We start from the raw sequence: 27,682 nt of genomic DNA, 5'->3' as shown, positions 1-27,682 counted from the left end.
TGATTTGACTTGTGTCATTACAGGATCATTCTCTTTGCATGTGGAGAATTAACTCAGGGGGGACTAGGGTGGAGAAAGGGAGACCAGTTAGAAGGCTGTTGCTGTAGTTTATGAGGAAAGGCCAGGGAGGGAGCTGCAGAAGTCAGGAGGAGTGGTCGGGGAGGTGAGAAGTAGCAAAGTCCAGGTGACGAGCCAGTATTGACGACACAAGGACAAGTGACAAGGGCAAGTTGACCAAAACATGGAAGCAAATCCAGGCTCAGTGTGCCAGAAACCCAGGGAGTCCATTAAAATCAATGCCACCCGAAGCCTCCAGACTGATGGCAATGGACTTTCCCACAGGCTTCCTAACTCTTCTGTGCACCTTGTACTTGAAATGCTCCAAGCACTATCACAAATGAAAATGCTTTTTTGAGGGAGAGAGACCTTCAACATTATTGAAGCCTTGAAAGAATTGGAATTCAAACACTGCCAATCACTGCCCCTGCTGAACATTTCTACAAAGGAGCCATAAAGTGTGCTTCTGCGGAATCTTGCTTGAGTATTATCCCGCATTGAATCTGTGACATGCGGAATTGGCAAGACTGGACACATGGACAGAGGCAGGGTGGAGCTGCACACTGACCATTCTGAATGCCGATGTGCTTTGCTGTGAATGCTCCCAACTGCAGGACAAATAGAAGTTTGCAGCGAAGGAAGAAAGTCGGCCACCAGATGGCACTATTTCCCCTGAAATGTCTGACTATATCCAAACCTACAGGATGAAATACTCCGCAGGACTCCTAGCCAGCTAGACGAGAGTCATCATTATTATTAATCTCTCCTAAAGTCGAGGGCCTGGAGCCCCAAATTAAATGTGATCCTGTCTGTTCTTAGGCAATTCTGCAAGTTCCCCTGGCATGGATGACTTGAAGAATTCTGTTCTTTCCAATCAAGCTCTCGGCAGAGTTTAATACCAGGGGTTTTGGCCCCTTTGGCAGTCTGTGGAGGCTTCTGAATTTCTTCTCAGCACCATATTTTTAAATGCATGAAACAGAATGCATAGGATTATAAAGTAAGCCAATTCTATTGAAATATAGTGATCAGAATATTTTTAAAATGTGAGCTATAGTAATATATGTGCTTCTTTATTAATGCAATAAATGAGATCCAGGGGCAGGCCTCCTACCCATTGTAATTTTGAAATAGTAATGAGCAAAAATGATACTTCAAGATATATGGTATCTGCAACAACTGTATAGCGATGTAATCATATTTGATGAAGTGCTTAATTTTCGTTAGAGGTTAGTGAAAATAAAGATTTGATGCTCTCAATATTTTATAGATATCCTTCCCTTCCTTCGTCTAGCTCCTCCCCCCTCCCTTTTAACCTTTTCAATTCATGGACCCCTTGAATTCTGTACCAAGACCTCTTGGAGATCAGAAGATGCTAGGTTAATAATCCTTGGTCCACGGCTTCTTTAATAAGTCTGTCACACATTTTGCCAACCAAAGAAAGCGAAACCTCAGGCAAGCTGGCCAGTGTCATGTTAAAGAAGGAATGAATTCATCACCGAGATCTCACACTCCCTTTTCCTTCCCAGTCCTCCCTGCTCTCACCCACCTGGCCCACCGCTCTTCCTCTCCGAGTCCTCCTTCTTTGTCTTACCCCTGAAGCACTGAGATTTCTTGACCACCTTGTCTCTTCCTGGAGTCTATCCTCTCTTCTTTGGCAGCTGCAGCCAAAGCCATTTCCTGGCACCTCTTGGCTCCTCTCCTTCTTTTATCCAAAGTCAGGATTAGTCTCACTCAGTCCTAGAAACACTACTCAGTCATTTGTCCTGTGCTCGTCCTTCTCTTTCTTCTCTCTCCAGAGATAGAGGAGGAAAAGGGCAGATGTAGCAATGGATGGAAGCTGACAAAGTCCAGTGGTTAGACTCATAGAAAATAGGGCAGCGTTTCAATCTCTACATCATTCAACCTAAAATATCTCCTTCCCTCCTGCCCCATCACACTCTATCCCCACCCTGCTTTATATTCTCCATAGTTCTTTCCTTATCTGAAATGATTTGTTTATGTATTTACTTTATGATTGTCTGTTTCCCAACTAAAATGCAACTATACACGAGGGCAGGATGATTTGTCTTTTTCACTTCAACCTCCCTGGTGCCTGGAATGGGGCTGGGTGTGTAGTAGATTCTCCAGTGATATTTGTTAAAGGAACGAACCAGATTGGGATGGAATGGGAGAGCAAATGGGAATGTCACACTTTCAGTCTTTTTTAAGCCATGTATTAGATTGACTCTCGCAGTACAATAACACCATCAGTAACTTCCACAGAGTGATGTCAGTGGAGTGGAATGGTGGTCTGTAGAAAAGGAGACTTCTTCAGAGCTGGAGGAGTAAAACAGAATAGTCTAGGGATTGGTGCTAGCCCATTGTAAGTTTTTCTTACTAAGTCCCTAGAAAGATATGGACAATGTTGTTCCTAAATCTTAATTTATTCCATTGAAAGGACTATCGTTTATTCTGATATCTTTTTACTTCTTACATTGTAAGGGTGAAATGCCATTTCTTTTATGAATTAATAGTAGTGATAGGTAGTAGTGGGATTTTAAATATACCTTACCCGGCAAAATACAAAGTTTAGCAACCCTTTATTGAAATCTCTAAGTTGTCTTGAAACAATTTAAAGAAATTGAAATTTAAAAAAAAATCTAAGATCTACTTATCTTAGTGATCTTTCAGTTTCCTTCCAATCCTGGGATGCTATGATCCTAGAAAGAAATTCATCAGCATCTTTAGGGAACGAGATTCTTAGTCTTGATTGATCTTTCCAGTGAGTCTAAACTGGTGTTAGCACATGTCAAGCCCTCCTTTGCCTGGTCCATCCCTTTTCTGCTTATCCCTTCCTGGTTTTTCTTCACTCTTTTACCACAAAAGTGTGTACCTCTAAACATTATAGTTTGGATTTTGCATGTATTTGGACGTAATAAAAATGTAATCATAGAAAAAAATGCCCTGTTTTATTTGTTCTCTTTTGCTCAACATTTAGAAAAAAGATTGATTCAGATTATTGTCTGTAGCTTTTCTTTTGTGGCTGAATATAGCACACTTTATCTATTTCACTTTGACGGACACCCTTTCCAATTCTTTTCCTATTTTGAATAGTGCCGCTCTGAATGCTCTTATCCATGTCCCCTCATGCAAAGAAAAATTGATGTAAGGTGAATATTTTATATGAAATACAACTCTTGTGAAAATCAAATATCCTTTCCATGCGCAATCATTGGCTCAATCATTAGTGCCCAGGAGGGACTCATGATGAAAATTTTACAATGTATTTGCAAAACCAAGAAACAAACATCCAAGAGTATCATGTACATTGTTTAAAGTATGAAGAGGTCATTTATCAATTTGCCAATTTACCCCTTGATTCAGATATCTGACTGAATTGAGTCTTTTCAGTTTTTTTCTTTTAAATTTCATTTGGAAAAAAAATTACATATATATCAAAATGCATGAAACATAAATACGAAGCTTAATGAATTAGTGTAAAGCGACCATCCAGGTAACTGCGGTTTGGGTCCAGAAACACATTTCCGGAAGCCTAACAGTCCCCACAAGTCCTTCTTGATCACATTCCCCTCCCCCTTTATGTTTACCATTTCCTTGTTTTTCTTCCCTTCTACCACTTACGTGCGCATGTGCATCCCTCAACAGTGTATCTTAGTTTTTGCCACATGTGAACTCTATAAAAATGAAATCATAGGGATTTGTTATGGACTGAATGTGTGTCCCCCCAAAATCTGTATGCTGAAACCCTGCTCTGCAATGTTACGGTGTAAGAAGGTGGGGCCTTTGGAAGGTAATAAGGGTAGATGAGGTCATAAGTGTGGAGCCCCCATGAGTGGGATCAGTGCTCTTAGAAGACTCATGCGAGAACTTCCTTCCTTTCAGCTCTGCTCTCCCCACGGGAGGATATGAGAAGTTACCCAGAAAACGGCTCTCAACAGAAGCCGACTGTGCTGGCAACCTTGGACTTCCAGCCTCCAGAACTGTGAGAAACGCCATTTCTGTTATTTATAAGCCACTCAGTCTAAAGTTTTAATTTTCATATGGTTCAATTTATGAATATGTTCCTTCAACAGTACTCTCTGTGTTCTGCTTAATATTTTCATACTCTGAAATTATAAAGATGTTCTGTGACATTGTTTTATAAAAGATTTAGTTTTACCTTTCACATTTAGATCTTCAATTCCCTAGAGCTAATTTTTGTGTGTGGTTTGAAGTATTGTAGAAATCAAGACCCTCCCTCTTTCCCTCGTTTCCCTCCTTTCCCTCTGTCCCTTTTTTCCCTTTCCTTTCCTTTCCTTCCTTCCTTCCTTCCTTCCTTCCTTCCCTTCCTTCCTTCCTTCCTTCCTTCCTTCCTTCCTTCCTTCCTTCCTTCCTTCCCTTCCTTCCTTCCTTCCTTCCCTTTCACTTAAGGATATTCAATTGTCACAGCACCATTTATTTAAAAAGACATCCTTCCTCTATGACTTAGTGGTTCTTTAGTTATAAATCAAGTGGTCGTTTATGTATGAATCTGTATCTGGGTTTTCTATTTTGTACCACTGTCTACTTGTCTATCCATGCCAATACCTCAGTGTCTTCATGTCTATAGCACTATAATTAGTCTTGGTAAGTGATAGAGCAGGTTCTCCCTCCCCCTCTCTCCCTCTTCTTTCTTCAGGACTATCCTGGCTATTCTTTGCCCTTCACTTTGCACTGAATCTTCCGTCATGGAAACATACATCTATTTAGTTTCATTTCTTTGTTTGCTCCTAGGAAATCTTTTCACCCAAATCTATTTTATAACAACACACTTGCTTATGTAATTCTTGTGACTTTCTTTTAGGCTCAGATTTGAATTATAAAAGAAGTACCCTGTCTTGTATTTTTTCAGTAAAAAATAATTTTTCTACGTAATTGAATAGGATAAGAAAGAGACGAGAGAGGAACTCTCCTTAATATTTTAGCATCTCGTTTACAAATGACCTCAATGGATCATTCCCCCTAGTATTAGGCTTCATGTGATTTTAAACAAGATGACATGAAAACAGCCGAGTGCCAGGGGGCTGCCATGCCCTCACCCTTCTCACACCTATGCCAGACTCTTTGTTGGTCCCAGTCACCTCCTTCTCTTCTCCTGACCCTGCCTCCCCGCCTTGGACTGTTTGGCCTCATCTATCTGGAGAATATGTTTTCCAGATGTTCTTTCCATTTGAACAGCGAAAGCCCTTTAACATCTGCTCATGCCTGTGAATCACTTGAACAAGCCCTCTGTACGCATCATCAGCCACCTGCTCCAGAGTTGCCGCAGAACAACTGGATTTGAAAAATTTAACTAGAAAATAAACTACTTAATGATTAATGGACGTTTCATAGTCTTTCAGGAAATGGATGTCAGACTCACCCAAATGCTTGCAACCAAAGAGAAATTTATGGCAAGTGTGCTAGTGAATAGAACTAACTCAGCTCAAAGTCTTCATTGAAAGCATTTAGCTTTAAATTGCATTGACTGCTGCTAGAGACCGAATTTGAGTGGCTTAAACTGATGAGAGGTATATTTCTTTGATATTGAAAAAAGAGCCAGAGGTAGGCAGTTGAAGGCTTGTATGACAACTCACTGCCACCAGGAATTCAGGCATCTTTCTTCTTTGTGCCTCACCACTTTGGGTCATGGCTTGTATCCTCAGAGTTGCTACTTCCTCATCTTAGGTGGCTTCCAGAAGGCAGCCATTCTCCTTATAGGTTAGCAAAGCTGAAAGAAGTGAACAGGTGACTGTAAGTCCCGGAATGGGAGGATGGAGAGGCTTTGCCTTTGAGGGCAAGAAGAGAGGCGAGCAGGTGAAGGAAATTTCTCCTGCCAGAGCAAAGGTTTCAAGTCAATGAATGTCACACAGCTTTGCCCACATCTCTCTATAGATCTCTGGATTACTAGCAGGTCAAAAGAATTTTGATTTGTGTTTCAAAGTAGCTCTCCAGAGAAGCTGTGAGCAAGCAATCTATGAGCGTGCCAGCCTCCCTGCTGCTCCTTGGCCATACCTGGCCTTGTCTCTCTGGGCACCCAGTGTACGCATGCTCTCTCTCTAAGGTTTCCATCAAGCCCCAGCTTCAGGTATTGCACTAAAATCCGTGCCTCCGATAAAGCCCACAACTCTCCCAATGGCCTTTCTATTTAAACCCTCATCAAAGACATGCCAAGTGGATTGATTATTGTACTTGTTTCACATCGTTTCCAATTTGGGACTAAAACAGCATTTCACGGCTTTATTTTACATTTATTTTACTATGAGTAAGTTTGGATTTTTTTCATATTTATTGGCCTTTCCTATTTCTACTGAGAATTTTTGCTCATATCCTTTGCATGTTAAAAAGAAAAAGTAGGAGTGTTAAGGAGTTTTGTTTTCAATTTATACAGGTTCTTTATACATTAAAGTTCTCAGCCAATTGCCTGTATTTGTTACAAATTGACCTTCAAATTCACTGCTTAATTCTTCAGCTATATCTACCCTATTATTTATTCCATCTCTATTTAAAATATCCTAGCTTTCCCCTGGTTCTTTTTCAATTTCTTGCTTCACATATCTAACATGCTTTATCACAGGCATCTTCTGTGTTCGTTTAAATTCTTGTTCCAGCAATCCTGCTTTGGATGGAATCGGAAGGGCTTCTCTGGTGAGTTCGGATGAATTTGAAGAGAGGAGAAGGATGAGATCCATGGGGGAGCCTCGGCACCACCGACCACGGTTGACCTTTGCCATTTGCTTCCATCTTCCGAGGCAACTCCTCTAGTCAGGAGCGCATCTTTAAAAACATAAGAAGTGGCAGTGGAGGAGGATTGTAAGTGATAACCCTGGAATTGGAGGAGGCAGAGAGAAGTGGACACTTCAGGACTGCTCAGTCCTGTGCCCCGTGGCATCTGGTGCCCTACCCTGTGTCCTTGTTACACTGGCAGAGGGACTGCGAGGGGTCAGTCCCTGATTTCTCCAAGTAAGCTGGAGAGGCGGCCAGTGCAGAATTTCATAGGCTTTCCTCCAACTTCTCTTTCACTGTTGCCTCAGGCCACCCTTCCTGGTGCAGCCGCCCACCTGTCCTACCACCAGACAAGACAACCAGCAGTCTCCTCAGGGGCAGCTCACATTCATTTTTTATCCCTAATTTCTAGAATCCATGTTTCTTCCTGGTTCTAGAGCTTCTTGAGGGTTGATTTTTGGATGAGGACGTCAGCAGACTGGATAGTTGGTCATTATGTTAGTTTCCTAAGGCTGCCTGAAGAAATGGTCACAAACTTGGTGACTTAAAACAACAGAAATGTATTCTCTCACATCCTAGAGTACAGAAGTCCAAAATAAAGCTGTCAGCAGGCTTGGTTCCTTCTGGAGGCTCTGAGGAAGAATCGGTTCCATGCTTCTCAGTTTCTGGAGACTTTTGTCAGTCGTTGGCACTCTTGCCTTGCACCACGCCAACTTCCGCCTCCATCTTCACATTGCCTTTTCCCCTGGGTGTGTCCTCTCTTCTTCTTATAAACACACTTGCTATTGGCTTTAGGGCCACTCAGATCTTCTAGGAAGATCTCCTAGAGATCCTTAACTTAATTACATAAGCAAAGACTCTTTTTCCAAATAAGGTCACATTCAGAGTTTCTGGATAGACATATCTTTTGTGGGGCCACCATTCAACCCACTACAGCCATCATGGCAGGAGCTAAAAACTCTAAGGGTAGCTGGTTCATTGTATCTGTTTTCATCAACTCATCCCAGTGGCATTTGTGCTACTATGATATCACCTGCCCCTCCTGTGAAACATGCACTCTTGAGCTCAGAGGTCAAATTCATCCAGTATCCACCAAAGGTCCCTCTTTCTCTCTCGGGTCTTCAGGAGATCATAAGAATTCTTGTTAAGGGGACATTTCTCAGTCTGGCTTGGAGGAAAGCCATGCATTTGTCCCATGCCCTTTGACCTTCTCTCTCCTTTGTCAACTTTAATAGAGACTTAACAGACATGCCTAGCAGGGCCAGACTATATAAAAATCTGTAAGCCATTAACCATAGCTATATTAGAACAATAAGAATCAATTCCCACACTTGTCTTCAAAGCATGCTAGGCCTCGGAAGTGACCTGAAAGTGACAGTCTGCAGCCGGGCTTGTAATCGGAGGGGGTTAGCCAGGAACAGTCAGTGCCTCAGAGTTTATGAACTGTCCAACCCTCAGGAGAAGGCTTCTGGGCTTAAACTTAGGAGGAGGATTCATCAGGAATTGAGAAGGCCATTCCTTAACATGGAGAGGGAGTGAAGGCCCAGGAAGGGTTTAACAGGGAATTAACAATGGCCAAGCTCCTGAAATAACTGGGCTTTGAAAATCCCAAGTTTTGCTTTTCTAAATGACTCCGGTTTGCATTATGCCTATTGATCTTCCTGAGCTTTTGCAGCCTGTAAATGATGAACCTTTTACCACACTCCACGACTGAAGGGCACACAACTGTGAGAACAGCTCATTTCATTTTTTTTCGATTTATACAAAACATGCTGTGGCCCAAGCCCTCTAGGCACCCATCTCAGTACATAAATATGCCAATTAAGCTAAATGGAAATCCTGCAGGTTAAAAGTGCCTCATAATAGAAGGAGGCTTTTTCCAAAGCCAGAAAGTTTATCCACAAAGGAAATACCAAATCAACAAGAGTGGGTTTGTGCCAAACCATTAAGGTTAAAAAAAAAAGAAGAAGAATTATGGGATCCAAAATGAAGAAAACACATTTTCCCCCCCAAAGCAGAGCAAAAATACTGTTAAGCTGTGAATTCAGGATTCTAAGCAACTGTTGTTACTGAATTTGTATTTATTGCATTTTCCTGGCAGGGGATGGTGGTGCTAGGGTTGGGGAAGGGAGGAAACCAGTCCTGGAACTGAACTGACACCAAGAGTATGTCAGGTGCCCCTGGTCCACTATACTGGTGCCCAGCAGCAAAGCTTCAGTACCACCTGGGGATGTGTTACAAAAAAAGAATCTCACGCCCCTCCCAGATTAATTTATGCAGAATCTGCATTTTCGCAAGCTCCCCAGGGGATTCTCATGCACGTTTAAGTGTAAGAAATCTGAGTCTGTAGGAGATAACCAGCCTGGTACTCACCACGTACTCTGCAAAGTTGAGGCTCCTTCTGACTAACCAACACCACTCAAGGATTGGAGCTCTGGACCCAGGAAATGGGTTGAGGCCACAAATGGGTTTTCATCCAGCCTAGTCAATTTGAGCGTAAGAATCTCAGGAGATGCGCCTGAATGGATTTAAATTCTCAGACTCACATTTATACATCTCCAAATCCTTGATGATCAGCTTCCAACCACAACTGGTATTTTTGGGTCTTCTCTGACTGACACCTTATTTCAAGTGGAGAGCATTCAAAATTTGGGAGTTTAGAGAGCCACAGATGGCAGCAGGTGAAAGATTTTTACCTAATGTTCTTGGTAAAGATGTGAGTTTCTTTTTTGTTTTTCCTGAAATTATTATATAATCCTCCCAATTTTTCTCCCACCATTATTACCAAAAAGGCATACAGATGCCACAGACCCAACAATGTCAACATTATGGAAATCATTTAATCAAACTCAAGCATCTTCACTCACTCACTCAGCCATTGATTCAGTGAGAATTTATGTCATCTTGACAGAAAGCCATTACCCTTGGATTGCTGCCCCCTCCTCTACTTCCTTTTCCTACCGCACTTGACAAATAGTCATCAGTAATTGCCTTTATTTCTTTCCTCCACTTCTCTGCCCTCCGTCTCTATCCCCATTTCTCTGCAGAAACAAGTCTTGAAAGTCTCCTGTATTTCTTTGCCAAATGCAAGACAGAGACTCTTGAATGTCCCCTAAGAGAGACAGGAACTGAGGATCACACTCTCTTTCTAAGGCTTCCATAATATTGCATTTTATTTGCTTCCTTACCCCCATGGCTTCTCTCTCTATTTGCTGCCCCCATTTCCTCCAATCATTCATCTTCTTCAGGTAGAAATGATAATCACCAATTTTTTAATTTCCCATCATAGACTGATATCTACTTCTGAGTAGATATGGTATGGGGCAGGCTCTGTATTTAACATTTAACTTACATTTTCGGTTAAACTCACAACATATCATCAAGTACTCATCCCTCTTATAAAGATAAGAAACTCAAGGCTCAAAGAAGTTGAGTAACTTACCTAAGGTTATAGAGCTGGTTAGTAGGGAGCCAGTGACATCTAAAGTATCGTCAGCAGGAATCTATTGCCCTCGGGAGAAATCCAAGATAAGAAAGTCAGTAGTGTCAACTGGGAAGAAATTTGGGTCCAGAGACAAAGTCTTACTTGTTTTATCTATGAGCCCCATGACCCCAAGTTACCAATTTTCAAGTAGGTATTATTACAAATTGGTTCAGTCCAGTAGCTACCACTGTGGGCTTTTTTTGTGCCTGATGCTGTCTGCAGACAAAACAGGTAGAGTCACATTGATTAAGTGCCCAAGCGTTGATATCAGAAAGACATGGATTCCAAGCCAGACTGCATTATATACTTGCCATGTGGTTTTGTGCAAATTGCATATCACTCAGCCTCAGTTTCCTAATCTGTAATTGGAGATCATAATAATGCCCAGTGCATTCAATTGTTGTGATGTCTAAAGAGATCATGCATGTGAAGTACATACTACATAGAAAGCCTCCCTGAAATGTTTGATGGGCTGGAGACTGGAGAGGGAGGGGAATAAGACACAGTCTTTGCCCTTAAGGGATTAGAAAGGGGGTGGGGGGATGAAGGGGGGATAGATTAGACCTCGAACTGGGGCATTTACCCATTAAGCCATATTTGTCTCATGGGATTCTCATGGGGAAGCATTTGTTGGGTAAACATGTGAGGTAGAAGTCTACATCACATAGAACAGCAGAATGATAAAACAGGATGGAAGCTGGAAGAAAGCAGATTCTAGCTCATCATAAGCAATCACTTGCTAACATGAAACACTGTCAAACAATTCTTGACTATGAGGGGATTTCCCAACATTGGGATTATACAAGCCAAGAATGGATGGGCCCCCCCATAGGAGGTGCTGTCAAAAGACCTTCAGAGGAACAAATGACTGAATTTGTGTTGTTTGGCTCCCACCCATCCACCTGACCTTTATGTCTGAGAGACTCAAGGTTAAGGCATTGCCCTCCTCCTCCTCTTCTCATTCATCACCCCCACTGACCACTCTGCCACTTCTCTCTTTGTCTGAGGTCTCGATTCTGAGCTCCAGCCTTATGTATCCTATTGCTGACTGAAGCTGGATGGCTCTAATTCCCCAAGTCCCAAACAGAACCTATGATCTTCCCCCTGGTCCTCCTCCAATCTGTGAGCAAGGACTCAAAGGCATTTCACAGGCATGTCACTTTCAAAGGACTTCCCTGCTACGTTCTAAGGAAAAAGTGAGAGAAGGTACTGTCAGTAGAGGGAGATGTCAGATAAGGAAAGAATCTCATAGGCCCTGTCAACATGGTTTAAAACCTTAACTCAAAAAATGATTTTAAAATTTGCTATTTTTTTGAGCTCTGAAAACCTAATGTTGTTTTATAAATTCTGACAAGATAGTTTCTATAGTTGGGTGGGTTCTGTTAATTTGCCTTATGGAAGTGAAGCAATTTGTTGCATTTGGGTTTTAACGTCTACAATCCTCAGAAACATACACAATTAGGTCTGCTTTCTCCCTGTCACCCACTGCATATAGAGGTCACCCCCACAAAGTCCAGCTGGGTGTGCGGTCCAACAAGACACAACCAGAGACGCATATTTGGAGAGGAAGACAGGCCAGAGCCCAGGGTTAGGAAGATGCTCACTCTGGGCACGTGAATCACTGCCTCTCACTGTCAGAAGCAGCCCATGGAGAAGCAGACCAGCAAGCGTGTGCGGTCAGCTCCACTCTTGGCAACATTCTGTCCCCCATCCTTGTACTTCTTAGTTATTCTACCCAATTACAGTTTATACTATATCATTATGTAAAATTTATCCTTGGAAACTAACTTAAATCCTTTTGGAAGGCAGGATGGATAAATAGATGAGTGGATGGATAAATGGATAGATGAGTGGGTGGATGGATGGATGGATGGCTATAGATAGACAAATAGAAAGACAGACAGATAACTCGTTAACAGCCACCTGGGAAGAGCGCTATTGCTCAATCCTTGCCATTTCCATTGATCCCACTTCCAACTTCCCTGTCTTCTTTTCTCTCTAATTCAACTTCTCTTTGCACTCATCCCCCTCTCCTGCCCCGTGTCCCACCCCTGCTTCTCTCCTCACCTCTGGGCAAGGACAGGATTTGGGGTGACTGCAGGCTTAGCATTGTTAGAAAAAAAGCCCCTCAAGTGTGTTCCAGAAACGCTGGGCCAGTATTAATCTTACCGGCCACTTTCCCGCTCTTGTGCCATTCTCTTGTCCATCCCTGGTCTTCATTCTGGAGAGCTCCCCTCCACTTTGTAACCTGTCCAGGATGTCCCGAGTCTGGTTTTCTCCAAGAATTTAGATCAATTTGTACTTGAGGCATTTGGGTACAACTGTAATAAGATGGAGAAGAATGCTGGAGGGAGGGCAAGTCCAGAGAAGAGAACTATGAGCGAAGAACGAAATTCTAAGTGCTAGCTTCTGGTGAGAAGGGCCATTGCTGGGCATTTCCCATTGTGCAGAAATAAAGCAGTAACACCTATGCACACACTCAGACTCATCACATTGTAGTCCCGCCATCAACCCTTACACATTCCCACATGTTTACTCCCAAGGGGGAGAATCAGTCTTTTCAACAAGTCAGCTCTCACTTCCTCATCAGGACAATGGCTTCATACAGGAGTTCATGCGAAACAAAGCCTACTGAATCAGTTCAATAGCGGAGCTCCACAATACTCAGAGAAAGAGAACTTTAATTCGGTAAATATGTACTGAGCACCTACTGTATGCAAGGGAACTCAATAGGCAAATGGAGTGAGGGTGGGAGAGGAAACACAAAGCTGTGTCCCAGCCAGTTCCGTGAGACTCTTTGGGGAGAGCACCATGAAGAAAATGTTTATTCAAAATTGGCAAATCAAACTTGCCAGATGTGGCGAATCATGGTTTTGCTTGGCACTCATTGCCGTGACATTAATCAAGCCAAATCCTTTCACAATTTTTATGGATATATTGTGCATTTCAGCCCCTAAGACAAAAGATAACTAGGGGTACCAATTCTTCAGGAAAAGCAGTTATCATCAATTAGGTCCTTACTGAGTCACCAATAGCTAGGAAATGTTTATTCCCAAACTACTGGAAGATGGAACAGGTTGGACAGGGAGCCAGAAAGTATTTCTCTGGGAGCTAGGGAAAGCAGCAACAAATTGGGGGTATCAATAGCAATGAGGCTAGACAGAGAAGTCTAACATACCTTTTTCTTTTTTTTTTTCTTTTGGTTTATCTGCAGTTGTGATATTTTAATACAAAGCTATGTATTACCTATGCAATAAACCAAAGTATAAACAGCCTACTCTGGCCAAATAGTTGTTCCACAGCCCTCTGTCTTGAACACATTGTTAGAAGACCTCTGTTTGATTTGACCTTCCTCCCATGACATGTCTATCTTGACAATGGTTGGCAATGTTTTTATTTCAGCCTCTCTAGGTTTGGCACTGTTAGTGCTTGTTCTTTTGTGCTTAGCACTGGGGTCTTCTTTTGATATTCCTTTTGGTAAGAACCTGCCTATTTCCTTCCTGTTTCTAAGCTTAGGCTGTAAAATAATTCAGTTTTGTTCTTTCCTTGGAGCCACCATCACTCCCTATCATATTATGACAGTGTACATAAAAAGTGCTTTAAAAACAGTAAAGCAATGCATAAATGTTAATTGATGTGATTATAAGTAGCTGTTCTAAGTATCTCAAGTTGATTTCTAATCACAATTCCTGTTATCAGGTCAAATACGAAATAAAATTGCCCTCCTTGCTTCTGTGATGGCTGAGCCATTCAGGCACAATGCTATTATGACAGCTGGGAATCATTTGAAAATGAGCTTCACTTCACTTGGCAAGTCAGATGGTAATTTTAAAAACTGGGTCCTATTTTTTTTTTTTAATGTTAGAATTGGTACACATTCAAGGGGCACAGGCCCCCTGCTAGGAGAGGGGCCCAGACATGCAGCTGGTGGTGGGACATCCAACCAGGAGCTTGGGGACCTGGTTAGACAATAAATCCTGAGGGCAGCATTGCAAGGATGGTCAGCCAACAGAGAGGCGTTTGGGCCAGTTTTGACAGGGGACAGGTGGTGATCTTGGCAGCAGATTGACTTCACAGAGAGCCAGTCAAGAACCCCTGTGGGTATGCTGGCGGGAGGGCAGAGCCTTCCCAAAAGTGCTGGAAGGGATGGGATAATGATGAGCAAACCCATCAGTGATGGCAAAGTTCCATGACAGTCCCTGGGAACTTGTACAAAAATGCTGACATGTCACATTTCCCACTTTCATTCTCCTAGGCACCTCTCACTTCCTCACAGGTCCTCCCTATTCAACAGATACCCCCAGACATATGAGAAATCCATTTAGACTCTATTTATCAGCCTACTACCTAATAAAAACTGCTTTCCTAAAAATATTTATCATGAACTCAGTAGCTGTGAAGTAAAGTTGCAAAAACCCACTTCTCTCCATGTTGCCCAATTCCTGGGCTTGTAGGTGCAGAATAGTATGTAGGGTATAATACCACTCACTCCAAAAGGTGGAGAGAGAGAAAAGTGCGTGTGTATTTGCATGTGTGCGTAGGGAAGAACGGACAAGAAACATTAATTCACTTTGGTGATGTGAACTGGGAGGCAGGGGGGCAGGGGGCAGATGGAGATTTCATTCCACATCCTTTATACTTTCACAATTTTGAGCCATGTGAATGTACTGACGATTCAAAAATTAAAGGTAATCAACCTCCGGCACTGTGATCATCTACTGCTTCGTTTCTAACTGCTGACGATGTGAGGTGTCCGACCTACCGTCACCACGTAGCTCCCTGAAGATCATGCTTTAGGGGAGCTCAGCACCATCACTGACTGCCACCAAGTAGACAGAACTTTCCTGGTTTGGTGAAAAAAGCTTTCCTTCTTTTCTTTCTCTTTTTGTCCATCTGTCTCCTGGGTACGTGGTTTACTCATACTTGACACGGAGGTTCTGGTAGGCAGAAATCTGTCCTCAGGGTAGTCTGGCAGACAGTTGTACATTCCCAGACGTGGGGCTAAGATTCAGGAAAGACTCCAGCCCACATGTAGTCTATTAAGATGAAGCTGGAGGGTCTGAGGTGTTCTACATGTGGTCAAGGCAGAGATTCAGATACAGGGACCCAGCTCGCACCCCATCTTTCTGCTATTCTCCACTTGAAACCACCTGGGGAAAGCTGTCTAGATATACTTTCTCCACTTCGTCATTATCCCCTTCACTCTTCACCCCTGCAATGGCGCTTATCCAGGCGATCGGTAACTCCCTTGTTACTTACTCCAGTGGCCAGATCTCTGTTTCCACCATATATGACCTCATAGCCACATTTGACGCACATTGTTCATCCCTCCACCTTGAAGCAATTTCTTCTTTTGTTCCGTATTACCACAGTCCTCTGACCTTACTGGGCAAACTGCTCAGTCTCTCTTCCAGGCCCTTTCTAGTCTCTCCAACTTTTAAATGTTAGGGTTCTCTGTTCTTGGCTCTCTTCCCTTCTCTACATTATCTTCTAAGGCACCTGATCCAGGCCTGTGCTCTGATTACCACCTGTGTTCTCTGTGACTCTCCAACTTCTACCTCCAGAATGCACTCTTGCAGATCCCAGATGCACGCATCTCACTGCCTGCCCGAGAGCTCCACTTTGGCATCAAGCAGCCATCTCAAACCCACAAGGTTCACAACACAACTCTTGATGTGCCCTCCCAACCTCCCTCCCAAACCTGTTCCTCCCTCTGTCTTCTCCATCTTAGTAAATAGCACCAAGTTGCTCAGACCAAACACCTGGGAGTTGACCTTGAGCCCTTTCCTCTCGTACTGACAGCCAATCTATCAGCAAGTTCTGTTACTACTGTCTCCAAAAACAGACCCTGCATCCGGTCACTTCTCAGCATCTTCCATACTACAGCCTAGCCCTAACATTCTGCCTCTCTTTGTTCTGTTACATCAGGATTTTCCTGTTTCCATTCTTGCCCACATACAGTCTGCTTATCAAAAGCAACCAGAGTGAAAAAGTACACTGTATAAATCCTACCATATCACCCCCCTGCTTCATACCTTCAAATTGCCTTTGTCTCTGCCCGAGTCTTCTCCAAATTTTTCATGGCTCCCTTCTCATCAGTTCAACACTTAGCCCTTCAGGGAGGTTTCTCTGAGCACTGCTGCCTAAGAAGCAGCCACCAGGGCACTCCACATTCCATTCCCTGGATTTGTTCTTCACACCACTCTGTATATTCTAATGTTCTATATATTTATTTGCTGATATCTTTACTGTATGTATCCTTCCTGCTGTAATATAAAAAGGAGAATACTACCTCATTTATGTATAGATCCTCAGTACCTAGAACGATGATGCATTGGTTAGGACAGGCTTAATAATTCCGCAATAAGAAATACTCCCAATGCTCAGTGGTTTAAAACAACAAAGGTTTGTGTTTTGCTCAAACTGCATGTATAACATAGGTTGACATGGACGTTCTGAGACATTCAGAGATGCATAGATTGATTCAGAGATTCAGGCTGAAAGCGGCTTTACCATGTAATGACACATCATCTCAACAGGAATTCTGCAATTACTGAGGCAGAAGGCAAGAGCTGGCATGGAGAATCTCCTACTGTCTTTTAAATGCTTCAACATGGAGATGACATGCCTCACTTCTGCTTACCCTGCACAGGCCATAGCAGTTCACCAGGCCTTGCCTAACTTCAAGAGGTCTAGGAAACACGATCCTCTTACGATCCTCTTCCTCCTGGAAGGAGAAGAAAACTGGAAATACTGGCATGCAGCACTCATATCCACACACATGCAAACCTACTGTGCCTGATTGTAAAGCTCATGGTGTTAACCCCTCCACTTTTGAAAGCGCCTGGCCTTAGCACTTTTGTTTTGATGAATACCTTCTTTCATTCTAATTTCTATGTACTTCCTAATACCTGGGAAACAGTGCCAGCAGCTTCTGGTGCTTCTGACATGTAACTGTTGTTGTTTGTTCCCCAAATTACATACATCCTGGTAGGTTTAAGTAGGATTTCCATAAATTACTTCACTTATCACATAACAATGATAAATTCTGTTTTTAATGGAGACAACATACTGCAACATGTAAACAAATGTATTTTAGTTTCTTCTTTAAATCATCATCCTTTAGATCATCCTTTATATAGGCTTTTTGACCTCGGGCAAGAGAGGGTGAGTGAATAAAGGAATGAATACATGAATGAGGTGACTTCTTTAGCAAGGCAATGTATTTAAAATTAGGCTATGAACAGAAAGTGGATTTTTCTAAATTCCTTTGATATACAAGGGACTCAGGCCAAGGGTTCCTTCTACAGGTAAGATGCTACTCCATATTGTACAGCCAGATCTTGAGGCAGCTGCCCAAAGTTAGGGAATAAGACTATGAAATAGGAGAGGGAATAAACAGTTACCCTTCTGTCCCAAGGAATTATGGATTGCAGAGAGGAGAGAGACTGGTAGATTGGGTGGTCAGGCACTTGCCTCTCTCCATCATATCACTGGAATCACAGCAGTTTTGAAAAGCATGTAAACATGGAGCTGGGAGGAGGAACTAAGAATCCATTTCCTGTGATAATATAACAGCTACATTTAATGACTCAGGCAGTGTGTTAAGGGCCTCATATGTATCATTTCATTTAACTGTCACAAAAACACTATTGTGATTACTTCCTTTTAGTGGCTAAGGAAACTGAAACTTAGAGAAAGCATGTGACTGGCCCAAGGCTATATTATCTAAATGACCGAACCAGGATTTGAACACAGGTATCTCTTACTAAAGAGCCCACATCTTTAACCATTGTGCTATAATGTCACTTTCAGTAATTGCTGATTTAGAATTTAGTTGATTTCCTGACTAGAGTCTCTACTTCCTTGAACTCTGCTTCCATAGTGCCACCAAAAAGATCCGTTGATTGTGTCACTCCTCCACTTCAAAAATGTGGAATAGCACCTCATTACCTGTCTACAAAATAAAGTCCGAAGTCACCACGGCATACATTTAGGGGAGGAGCCACTGAATGGGACATGGGATGGACACTTGTACAGTGAACAATTTACCCTCTTCATTGTCCAATTTCTTCCCCATCCCATTAGATATGCTCATTCATTCAATAAGCTTTTGTACAAGAGCATGTCTTAAAATGATACCTGTCTTCTCCATAGATGGATAGTTGATTTAAACAGGTACTTACACCTCACCTCTAAGGCCAGGATTAGTGTTAAGTTCAGGTGCACAGGATTCTGTGCTCAGAAGAGTTTGAGGTTTAATGCTCTGTGGTCACCATCTTGAGATCTGGAATACTTTTGTCTTTGAATTTGTGTTTTGTAAGTGAAATATGATGGCACTAAGGAGCACACACCAGGGGCTTGAAGCCTGGGCTCACAAGTGGTTCTGCCTCCCCAGTGCCTCTCTGGATGAGTTCTCATCTACCCCTCAAACCCGAGGCCCTGCCTGGCCTTCCCCTTTCTGCTCCTGTCTCTTTCATTACTGCAGCAACCAGGCGGTGGTGGCCTGAGTTCTAATGTTACACTCTGTCCCCAGCAGAAGCCAAGGCAAGGCTTACAGGTAGGGTCAGCATTATGCATGCATCCTGATTCTTCTTGGGGTGGTTCAGGACAATGCCAGTCCCTGCTACGGTCTGATAGTGTCACTGTGAGTTCAGTGGGACCCTCTTACCTGATCTCAATCCTGGTAAGTTACAATCCCTTGGGGGTCCCCTGCTCATCATGGGTTATAGCAATAGGCCCATGAAAGGTAGGACTGACTTATCCACCTAAGCTAGGTGTTCGCATCTTCTTTTTGCACAGCGAGGTGTAAATTATGTAGCCTGCTCTGTCTTATGGCTCTCTGATGTGTTTCCTTATCGTGGAAATGTCAAGTCATAATAAAAATGTGACATTAATGTTACCTCCAAGGGTGCTGAGTGCAAGACACTAACAATTTAATAAGTTTAGGCTTTTGCATTGACCCATGTTAATGTGGGATTTCATGCTATTTTGTACAGCAAGGGAAGTTTCTCAGACTTCATTTGATTGCTAGAGCAATGTGAAAATGCATTATCTGGCTTCCTTGAGCATGGCCAACTGATGACCTCTCCAATTAAGTAGACTCAAGAATGAAAATTCAATTACAATGAACAAACAGTTCTTGAACACTGTCTATGTGCAAGGCCCTGTGGGGAACATGCAGATTTGTGAGACTTGTTCCTATCTTTGGAGTTCGATTGGGAGGAGGTAGAAATACATGCACGGATGACTATGGTGCAACATGCTATCTTACCTTATGAAGGCAGAGGAAATGGAATTAGTAGTGAAGCTGGACAGTCTGTAGGCAGCCCCTCAAAGCAGGCATTGCTGGTTCCTTGCCTTATGTCCATTTCTCTTCTTTGGGAACAGAATTCTACTTTTTATCCCTTGGGAAAGATGAGTCTACCTCGAGGTCAGTAAGAAATTTTGTTTGGTTCAACCTTTTCATGATAATGTCTCTTGTCAGTGATTGGTTTAGAGGCGAACATGTGACTCAGTTCTGGCCAATGAAGGATGAAAGCAAGTCTCTGGGTTGCTTTTGGAAAGACTTTCTTGCAATAGAGAGAGCTCTGTGGTTAAGGGCATAGACTCTGGAGTGGACTGTCTGGTTCAAAATCCTGGCTCCACCACTTGTTAGCTGTGCGTCATTAGGACATTTACTTAGTCTTTCTGCCTCAATTTCCTCATCTGTTAAATGGTGTCAATAATGGTACACACATAATAGAGTTGTAAGGATTAAAATTAGTTAATATAGCAGGTTCTCGAATAACATTCTTTCATTCAATGTCATTTCATTACAACGTTGATAAGATGCTGTAAAAACTTAACTCTTGTTTATATGGATTAGACTAAGGTAAAATTGGTTTCCTTATACGTCATTCTGCCTCAGTTCCAAGAATGAATTAACACTGTTAGTGAGGACTTACTGTGGTTATAAGGCACTTAGGACTGAAGCCTGGCACACAGCATCATATAAGCATTAACTACCATCATCATACTTTTTAAAGAGGAGACACCAGAAGTGATAGCCTCTTATTATGACTCAGGACATTGGTGTGTCCGGATGAGGTGTCCGCAATTTCCACCATGGCCTGGTGCCCACACAGCGGGTGCTGGACTATGAGGGAGGATGGGAGAGCAAAAGGAGGGAAGAACTGCAGTCCTGGATGAAATCACTGAGCCACTGGTCAGCAATGGTGGAGTCCACGCTACCTCTGGACTTCTTGATATAATAAATTTCTTCATTGTTTAGGTATTTGCAGTCAGGATTTTGTGATACTGGCAGTCAAAGGCACGATTTAACCTCTCCAGGGACTTCCTGGTGTCTGTCCTGGAGTTCCTCAGCCAGTGTGACTTCTAAGTCCCACGGTGTCCTGGCCGCGTGTCTCCGACATAGGCTACCTCCGAGCAGCCTGACGTCAGCGCCCGACCAACTTCCCTCTACACTCCGGGGTGCTGTTCTCAATTGTGGCAGGTTGGTTTCGTGAGAAACTGAGATTTCAAAGGTTTTCCTCAATTCAGAATCTACTCTTGATATTTACCGGGGAGTTGCTTTGAGGTCACTTTCAAATGGGAAAGGACCCTAGTAATGTGATTTCCCCACAAAACACAGTCAATTTACACTTAATAAGCTAGCCCCTTTGATTCTTAATCATTCTGTAGGTATAGGACTGGAATAAGTTACTAAATTCCTCCAATAAAATAAACTCTAGCCTATACTACTTTAAATCATTTTTTAGTAACTTTACTAAGAGTGCACTTAAATTTCCAAAAATAAGGTGAAGAGGATGAAAAAATATTTAAGGAATATATCAGGGGAGTTATTGATTACATGGAGGGGCATCTCTCAGCGATTGACAAAAAGACACTCACTCCCCGACACCCACCTTGTAGCATACAGGGATATCAAATGTGTGCTTCATTGTTTCTTTTCTGCTGCTTAGAGCAGGTTCCATTTTTAGTCCTCGTTCATTTAAAATGGCTAAACAGGATAAAAAAGCCTTTGTCTAGAGGCTGGGGTCTCCCTTATTTAGAGGTTAGAACCCAGTTCTCCCCTCTATCCAGTATCATTCTGTGGTGGGCTAAGGGGTAAACCCCAAGGGACGATCAGAGGGGCTTAGGCCGTCACTCCTTCTCTCAGTCCCCAGAGTTTGGCATGTGATGAAAAATAGTCCCTTTTGAATTCTTTTCTCCTGGCCTTGGACTAAAAGAATGTTTACTGTATAAGTTGGGGGAAGGCTTGGAAGAGCTAGTTGAAGAAGCCCACCCTAATTCCTTTCCCCCAAAAAAGGGAAATTATTCAGTATTGCTTCTGGAGCTTGGCCAAACTCTCTTCCTGATCTCTCCACCACTACAAAGTCATGGGGCAAATTACACATTCATAAATATTACCGATCTTTCGGATTGCTCAAAGACTGGGAAATAATACTGATTTTTTGACTCCTTAAAAGTCATGGGTTTCATCTTTTGTGCCCATTTCTACAAACTGATAGTGGTTTTTTTGAGCATCAGGCTGAGAAGGACTGTGAGGCCAAGTCAGGGTTCAGCAGGAAAGAGTGCTGGGATTGATTATGAATGTCTGCCCTGGGTGTGGGTTTAGACAGTGGCGACAGCCGTGTTGTGTTTCTACAATCCAGGGTTTACATAGTTTCTGCCTAACATGCTCGAAAGGCAGTTAGAACATTGTCAGGCCTGATTCCATAATTCCAATTACTCTTAACTTCAGGATAAATTTATCTTTTTAATCAATGTACAGTTATTGAGCACTTTTGATGCTTTAGGTGTACTCTTAGGCACTGTGAAAAATTAAAAAAATGAATTGGACTCAGATCCAGTCCACAAAGAATTTAGTTAATAGACAAGAAAGATATGTGTGTGTTTAGGGTAGGAAGTGATAAAATGCTGCAAAAAAGGGTTTAATAAGGAGAGGGACAGGAGACACATCAAAGGTGGGAAAGGATACTTTTGGTGAGTGTGGAAGGTGGTCAGCAAAGCATGCTGGTGAGGGTGTATTGGGACGGAGCCTTGAAGTAATGTGAGTAAGATCGTTGGAGTAGATAGAAGGGGAAGACTATTTCAAACTGAGTGGCCAGAATGAGCGAAAGCATCAGAGTGGAAAGCTGAAAGCTGCGGGTGACTGACTGACTGATGAGAATATGTAGTTGCTATTTATTCCAGTCCCCCTGACAGAGTGAGCAGGTTGCCTGTTGAGTTTCATTAGATTGTCGTGCTGATGTGACATCCATTTTTATAAGGTTTTTGGGGCCAGGGGAAAACTTGCTCTTTGGAAAGATCATCTTTCATCACCATTTGACATGTGACATATAACAAATGTCTTAAAGGAGAGGCCCCACTGGTATCTTACGCTGTACAGTTTTATTGTAAACCTAAGAGAACTGACAAAGGTTCCATCTTTATTTTCTTAACTATGTACAGAGTCATCAAATATTGTCAATGAAGAACATTCCCGATATCATATCATTCCATTACATGAATAAGGCAAAAAAATCTTTAACACGTTGCTGAGTTAGGAGCTAGCTACTGATTTGTTGAAAATATTTGCAAAAGCAGTCAGATTAAAATTGCAAACAGATCACTCCTAACATGCTCTTATGTCATATCACACATACGCATACATATAAACATGAGGTAGGGTTTTGTTAACTTGCTTTTTTAAACACTTCAGAAATTGAAGCAATCCTGATGGCTTTACTAAAATAATAATACAAATAAAGAGAAACCAAAAATTCAAAAAAAAAAAAAAAAGATTCTTCAGCTACATGCAGAAAGCTATAAAGAGCCAGTTTAAGAAGCACCAAAAAATAGACTTGTCAACAAAATTAGGATGCACATTTTAGAGTTAGAATTAAAAAAAAAAAATAGAATTTAAATAAATCTAAATATCCTTTTAAAATGTAGAATGCATGTTAGGAACATGAAATATACGCTTGGATGTCGAGGGACTTCTTAGGCCTTCATTTTACTTATTGATTGGCTTGTGACTATCTTCTAAGCAAACCTAAAACAGAGAAGGTGATTCTATGACACCAAAAGTAATAAGTTCTACCAAGATCAAAGAGGCAGGCAAGCCAGTTTCGTGTTCCTGTCCTCTCCTTCCCTCTTTGTCTCCTCCCCCTTCCCTCTTCCTAATCCCGCGCCCTTCCCTGGAGTTTTTATGGGGACTCTTAGATCTATATTTACTCACTATATTTAGTAAGTTTGATTATGCATAGCCTAAATTCAGATCTGAGATGATGATCTAGATTTTTGTTCCCTGAAAGAACTTTTTCATTTTAAAGCTTTATAGCAAAGGCGAAGCATCAACTTATTTCTCTCTCTTCCTGCTATTCAATAGGCTCACTTCGCCCTCACTGTTCTCTTCCGGAAGGCTCTGCTTGCCCATCTGCTCTGCTTCCTGACATTTACGTCTCCACTCAGCTAACCGTCTTTGGAGAGGCCACCCAGATCACCCAATATAAATAACACCCATTTCCCATCCCTGGCCTTGCCACTGCCTAGCATATCGTTCGGTTTATTTTCTGCTATCCCTTTATGTTGTCCTTTTTCTTCTTCTTTTTTTTTGGCAAGTTTTATGTACTTGAAAAAGTTTTTTTTTACATACATACAGTAAAATTCATTCTTTTCATTGTATATAGTTCTGCAAGTTTTGACAAATTCACACAGCCATATACTGCCACCATGACAATCAAGATATGGAAAGTTCCATTGTCCTAAAAAAATGTACCCATTCCCCTTTATACTTAACCCTTCCCCCAACCCCAGCTCTGATCTGTTTTCTGTCTCTATAGTGCTGCCTTTTTCAGAATGTCAAATAAAGAATCATATAATCTGTAGCCTTTTGAGTTTGGATTCTTTCACTTAACATAATGTACTCGAGATTCAGCTGTATTATTATATGTATCAGTACTGCATTCCTGTTTATTACTGAAAATCATTCCATTGTATGGATAGAGCCCAGTTTGTTTATTCATTCTCCAGTTGAAAGACACTAGTTGTTTCCAGTTTTTTGGTGATTACAGATAAAATTGCAATAAACATTTAAATATAATTTTAATTTCACTTGTATAATTACCTAGGCGTGGGATCACTGGGTCATATGGTAACTGAACATTGAACTACATGATAAGTACCATTTTACATTTCTACCAGCAATGAATGAGAGTTCCAGCAGCTCCACATCTTCACCAGCACGTGCCAGAAATTGTCAGAATTTTAATTTTAGCCATTCTAATAGGCGTGCAATGGTATGTCATTATGATTTTATCTTGTGTTTCCTTAATGACTAATGATGTTGAATATCTCATGTACTTATTTGCTATTACATCTTTTTGATAAAGTGGTCAAATCTTTTGCCTTTTTTTAAAAAAAAATGTTTTTTGTATTATTGGGCTTTTTTGAGAGTATTATATCACTAATTCTTTTTTATAGCCTGGATATTAGTTTTTTTACAGATTTTCAAATGTGATTTCCGTTTGTGATCTCTATTCCATGCCATCCATCTACATGCCGTCCTTTCATCAGTACCACATTTCCTCGATTACTGTAGCTTTATACCCAGCCTCGAAATCAGGTAGATATTACTCTGTTTATCTTTTTCAGGGGAGTCACATTTTTAAACACCCTTATCTGTTTAATTAAATATGTCAATCAGACTTGCTGCTGAGGGAGAGAAAAAGTGAAAAGGAAAGTCATCTGCTCTTCTCTCAACAGTTCATGTGTTTTGACAGGGCCATGGCCATCTTGGGTATCACTAGACCTTTGACAAGCTCTCACTTGGTCCCTGTGGCCACTGTATTTCTGCCTCCATACAAAGCAGGGGATGGCCGAAGCCAAGGCCAAGGTCCTCTCTAGGTGGTTTGATGGTAAAACCCTTGTTCTTGGAAGATGAAGTGGAAGTGGGACTCAGGTGTTACTAGTTTACATGGTTCTTGCATTCAAAAGGTGAGTTTTTGAAAATCCTCCAAAAATCCACTTCCTTTTCCAAAATCCAAATGATTCTGTTTGGCATGAACTATACAAATCATTATCTATTTACCTTATTGAGGGAGTTGGAGAACAGAGAACAGGAAGAAAAGGGAGGAAGAAAGGAAACTAGCATTTACTAAGCGCTAATCCCGTGGCCTGTTCAGTACCGGGACATGGTATGGGAATCCTTGCAATCTCCCAGTGAGGCTTGCGTTGTTTATCCCATTTTACAGATGAGAAAATTAAGGCCTAGACAGCTTAAATAGTACTAGTGAGTCATCAGCCTATTCTCTCTGAGGCTAAAACCTGTGTCCTTTGTTTTACATGGCAGGACTGTGTAAAGGATGGATGGGAGTGAGGACTCCTCCTCACCCCCCAGAATTAAAGATAAGATCCACATACCTAATTGGCAATGGATTTCAGAGTTGTATCATGTGTGACAACTGGCACACAACATATACAATTGCAGCTCTACTTGCCCCATTACCTTCAAGTTCAAAATTTCATTTTCCCAACTCTGCCAAAGAATTTTTGGTTCGGTTTACTGAGTTTCTGCTTCTCTTCAAACTTTTCAATGTGACAGAAACATAAAGCTTTGAGTAAAAGCCTTAGGGAGACATCATAATATGAGAGAAAAGCCTCTTTTTATTAAGAAAGTAGAGCGATGGTGTCCAGTGGTTTTATTTGTGTGACTGATGTCATGTGTAGATTTTTAATTAGCTCATAATGAATAGGTATAAAGGTGGGAAGTTTTTCCAGAAATATTTCTTGTAGCCATCTCATTGCAGCAAGTTCTTTGTATCAGACAAAATCTGCACAGCTTCTGAAGAGAGGTCTGTCCTGGCTTACGTGGTCTCAAAAAAATGTCTCAAAAATAGACTTTAAATGGACTCATGTTTTAGATGTATATATTGGAATAACTACTACAGAAAATCATCCCATGTTGAATGAAGGTCAAAGGAGATCATTCTAAACTTCACATTTTGCAGATGAGAAAACCAAATGCCAGAAGAAAAGTGACTTTGCCTGAGGTCACACAACTCGTTGTAGCTCAGCACTGTAATGAGAATTCACTTTGTGGGACTCCCTAGGGCTCTTTATTTCAGGACCAGATTGTTATATATTGAATTTTGTTTAATACAACAAAAAATATTCGACTCCATATCAGGATTCAAGACTTCTTAGAGAGGAAAAGTAGATGCTTTTTCTCCTCTTAGGAAAGATGGAATTATTCTGAACCTCTTTACCTGGTTATACAGTCAACTGAGATTTTATGTACATAGGTGTGAAATGGATGAGAACATTTCCTACCTAAAGAAAGGATTCTTTAAATCGAGGATGTTCCCAGATCTGAAGCCCGTCTGGTTTACCAGCGCCGTGATCTGAATGTCATAGCTCTGTCTGTATGGCAAAAACAAAACAGAAACAAAAACTGATCTCACAAGGCTGATTAGCTATTCATATACATTAGGCCATCTTCTATAATACCTACTTCATGAAGGTTTTAAGAGTACATGTTTTTATATATGTCTGAGTGTATTTATATGGATGCTATTAATATTAGTAGAAGCAACTAAAGGCCTTGTTTATTCGTTAGAAGAGTCTGATAGCTATAATTTCTTGATCTAAAAATTGTAAAAGTAATGGTACCTCTGGTTGGTCAAAGTGAATTTTTTTTTCCCCCACAAAAGAAAGCTTTACCAATATCAATGACAGAAATGGCTTTAAGTAACAGAGACACTTTATAGGTCATCACGGATGTACCCAAACAATCTTAATCATGAAAGGACTGCCTAAGTTAAAACCTCACACTGATGTAAAACAGCTAACAAATGTGATTGATCTTAAGAGGCCCCAGATGAAGGCTCATGCAATTACAGTGAGAGGAACTGCTGATAAGAACGAGTAATATGACATATTATTGATGACTAATCTTGAAGGGACATGTTTGTGGGATTTTTATTAGTCATTCACAAGAATATATGTATTTCTTCTGATTATGTGCGACATATTCACTGTCGAAAAATGGGAAAATAAGAAAAAGGTATAAATTCCATAATACCAATAGACAAAGATTCAGCTAACATTACAATTACAGTATATTTCCTGTCTACGTTTTTTTCCCTCTATGTATTTACAGATGCAAATTTTCAGGAAAATGGCGTTAAAAATACCTTCATATCTCATTTTATTTAACATGAATGTGTTTATCCTACAATTCTTGAAAATGTGCTTTTCAATAATAATATATGGATATGATATGATCTATTTAGTAATTCCCCATTGTTAATATTTCTATTTTTATAATAACATTATTACTTACAGTTACATCAATCTAGTTTAATGACAGAAATTCTGCTGCACAGGACATTCTTGTAATACATCTCTATGTTCTACCTGTGATTATTTCCC

General features: G+C 41.4%; 1 protein-coding gene across 7 annotated transcripts in view; it reads right to left on the bottom strand.

Moving 5' to 3' along the window:
• Positions 1 to 16,833: 16,833 nt before the first annotated feature.
• The window catches only part of LOC109446342 (histone-arginine methyltransferase CARM1), a 243,019-nt gene continuing 232,170 nt past the window's right edge, over positions 16,834 to 27,682 (bottom strand). For 3 of the 7 annotated variants that reach the window (XM_074330493.1, XM_019729683.2, XM_074330492.1), the window contains 2 exons: positions 26,582 to 26,671; positions 22,644 to 23,303 (listed from right to left, as the gene is read on the bottom strand). In XM_074330493.1, coding sequence (XP_074186594.1) covers positions 23,294 to 23,303; positions 26,582 to 26,671 — 100 coding nt within the window. In that variant the 3' untranslated portion in view covers positions 22,644 to 23,293. Of the gene's footprint in view, positions 16,992 to 22,643; positions 23,304 to 26,577; positions 26,672 to 27,682 lie in introns of those variants that run through there. The other 4 variants (XM_019729679.2, XM_074330494.1, XM_019729702.2 and 1 more) reach the window with 4 other exon arrangements.

This window comes from Rhinolophus sinicus, linkage group LG04 (genome assembly GCF_036562045.2).
Source record: "Rhinolophus sinicus isolate RSC01 linkage group LG04, ASM3656204v1, whole genome shotgun sequence".
NCBI classification, from domain to species: Eukaryota; Metazoa; Chordata; class Mammalia; order Chiroptera; family Rhinolophidae; genus Rhinolophus; species Rhinolophus sinicus.
Note: the sequence above shows the minus strand (reverse complement) of the source record. Positions and strands in the feature narration are given on the sequence as shown.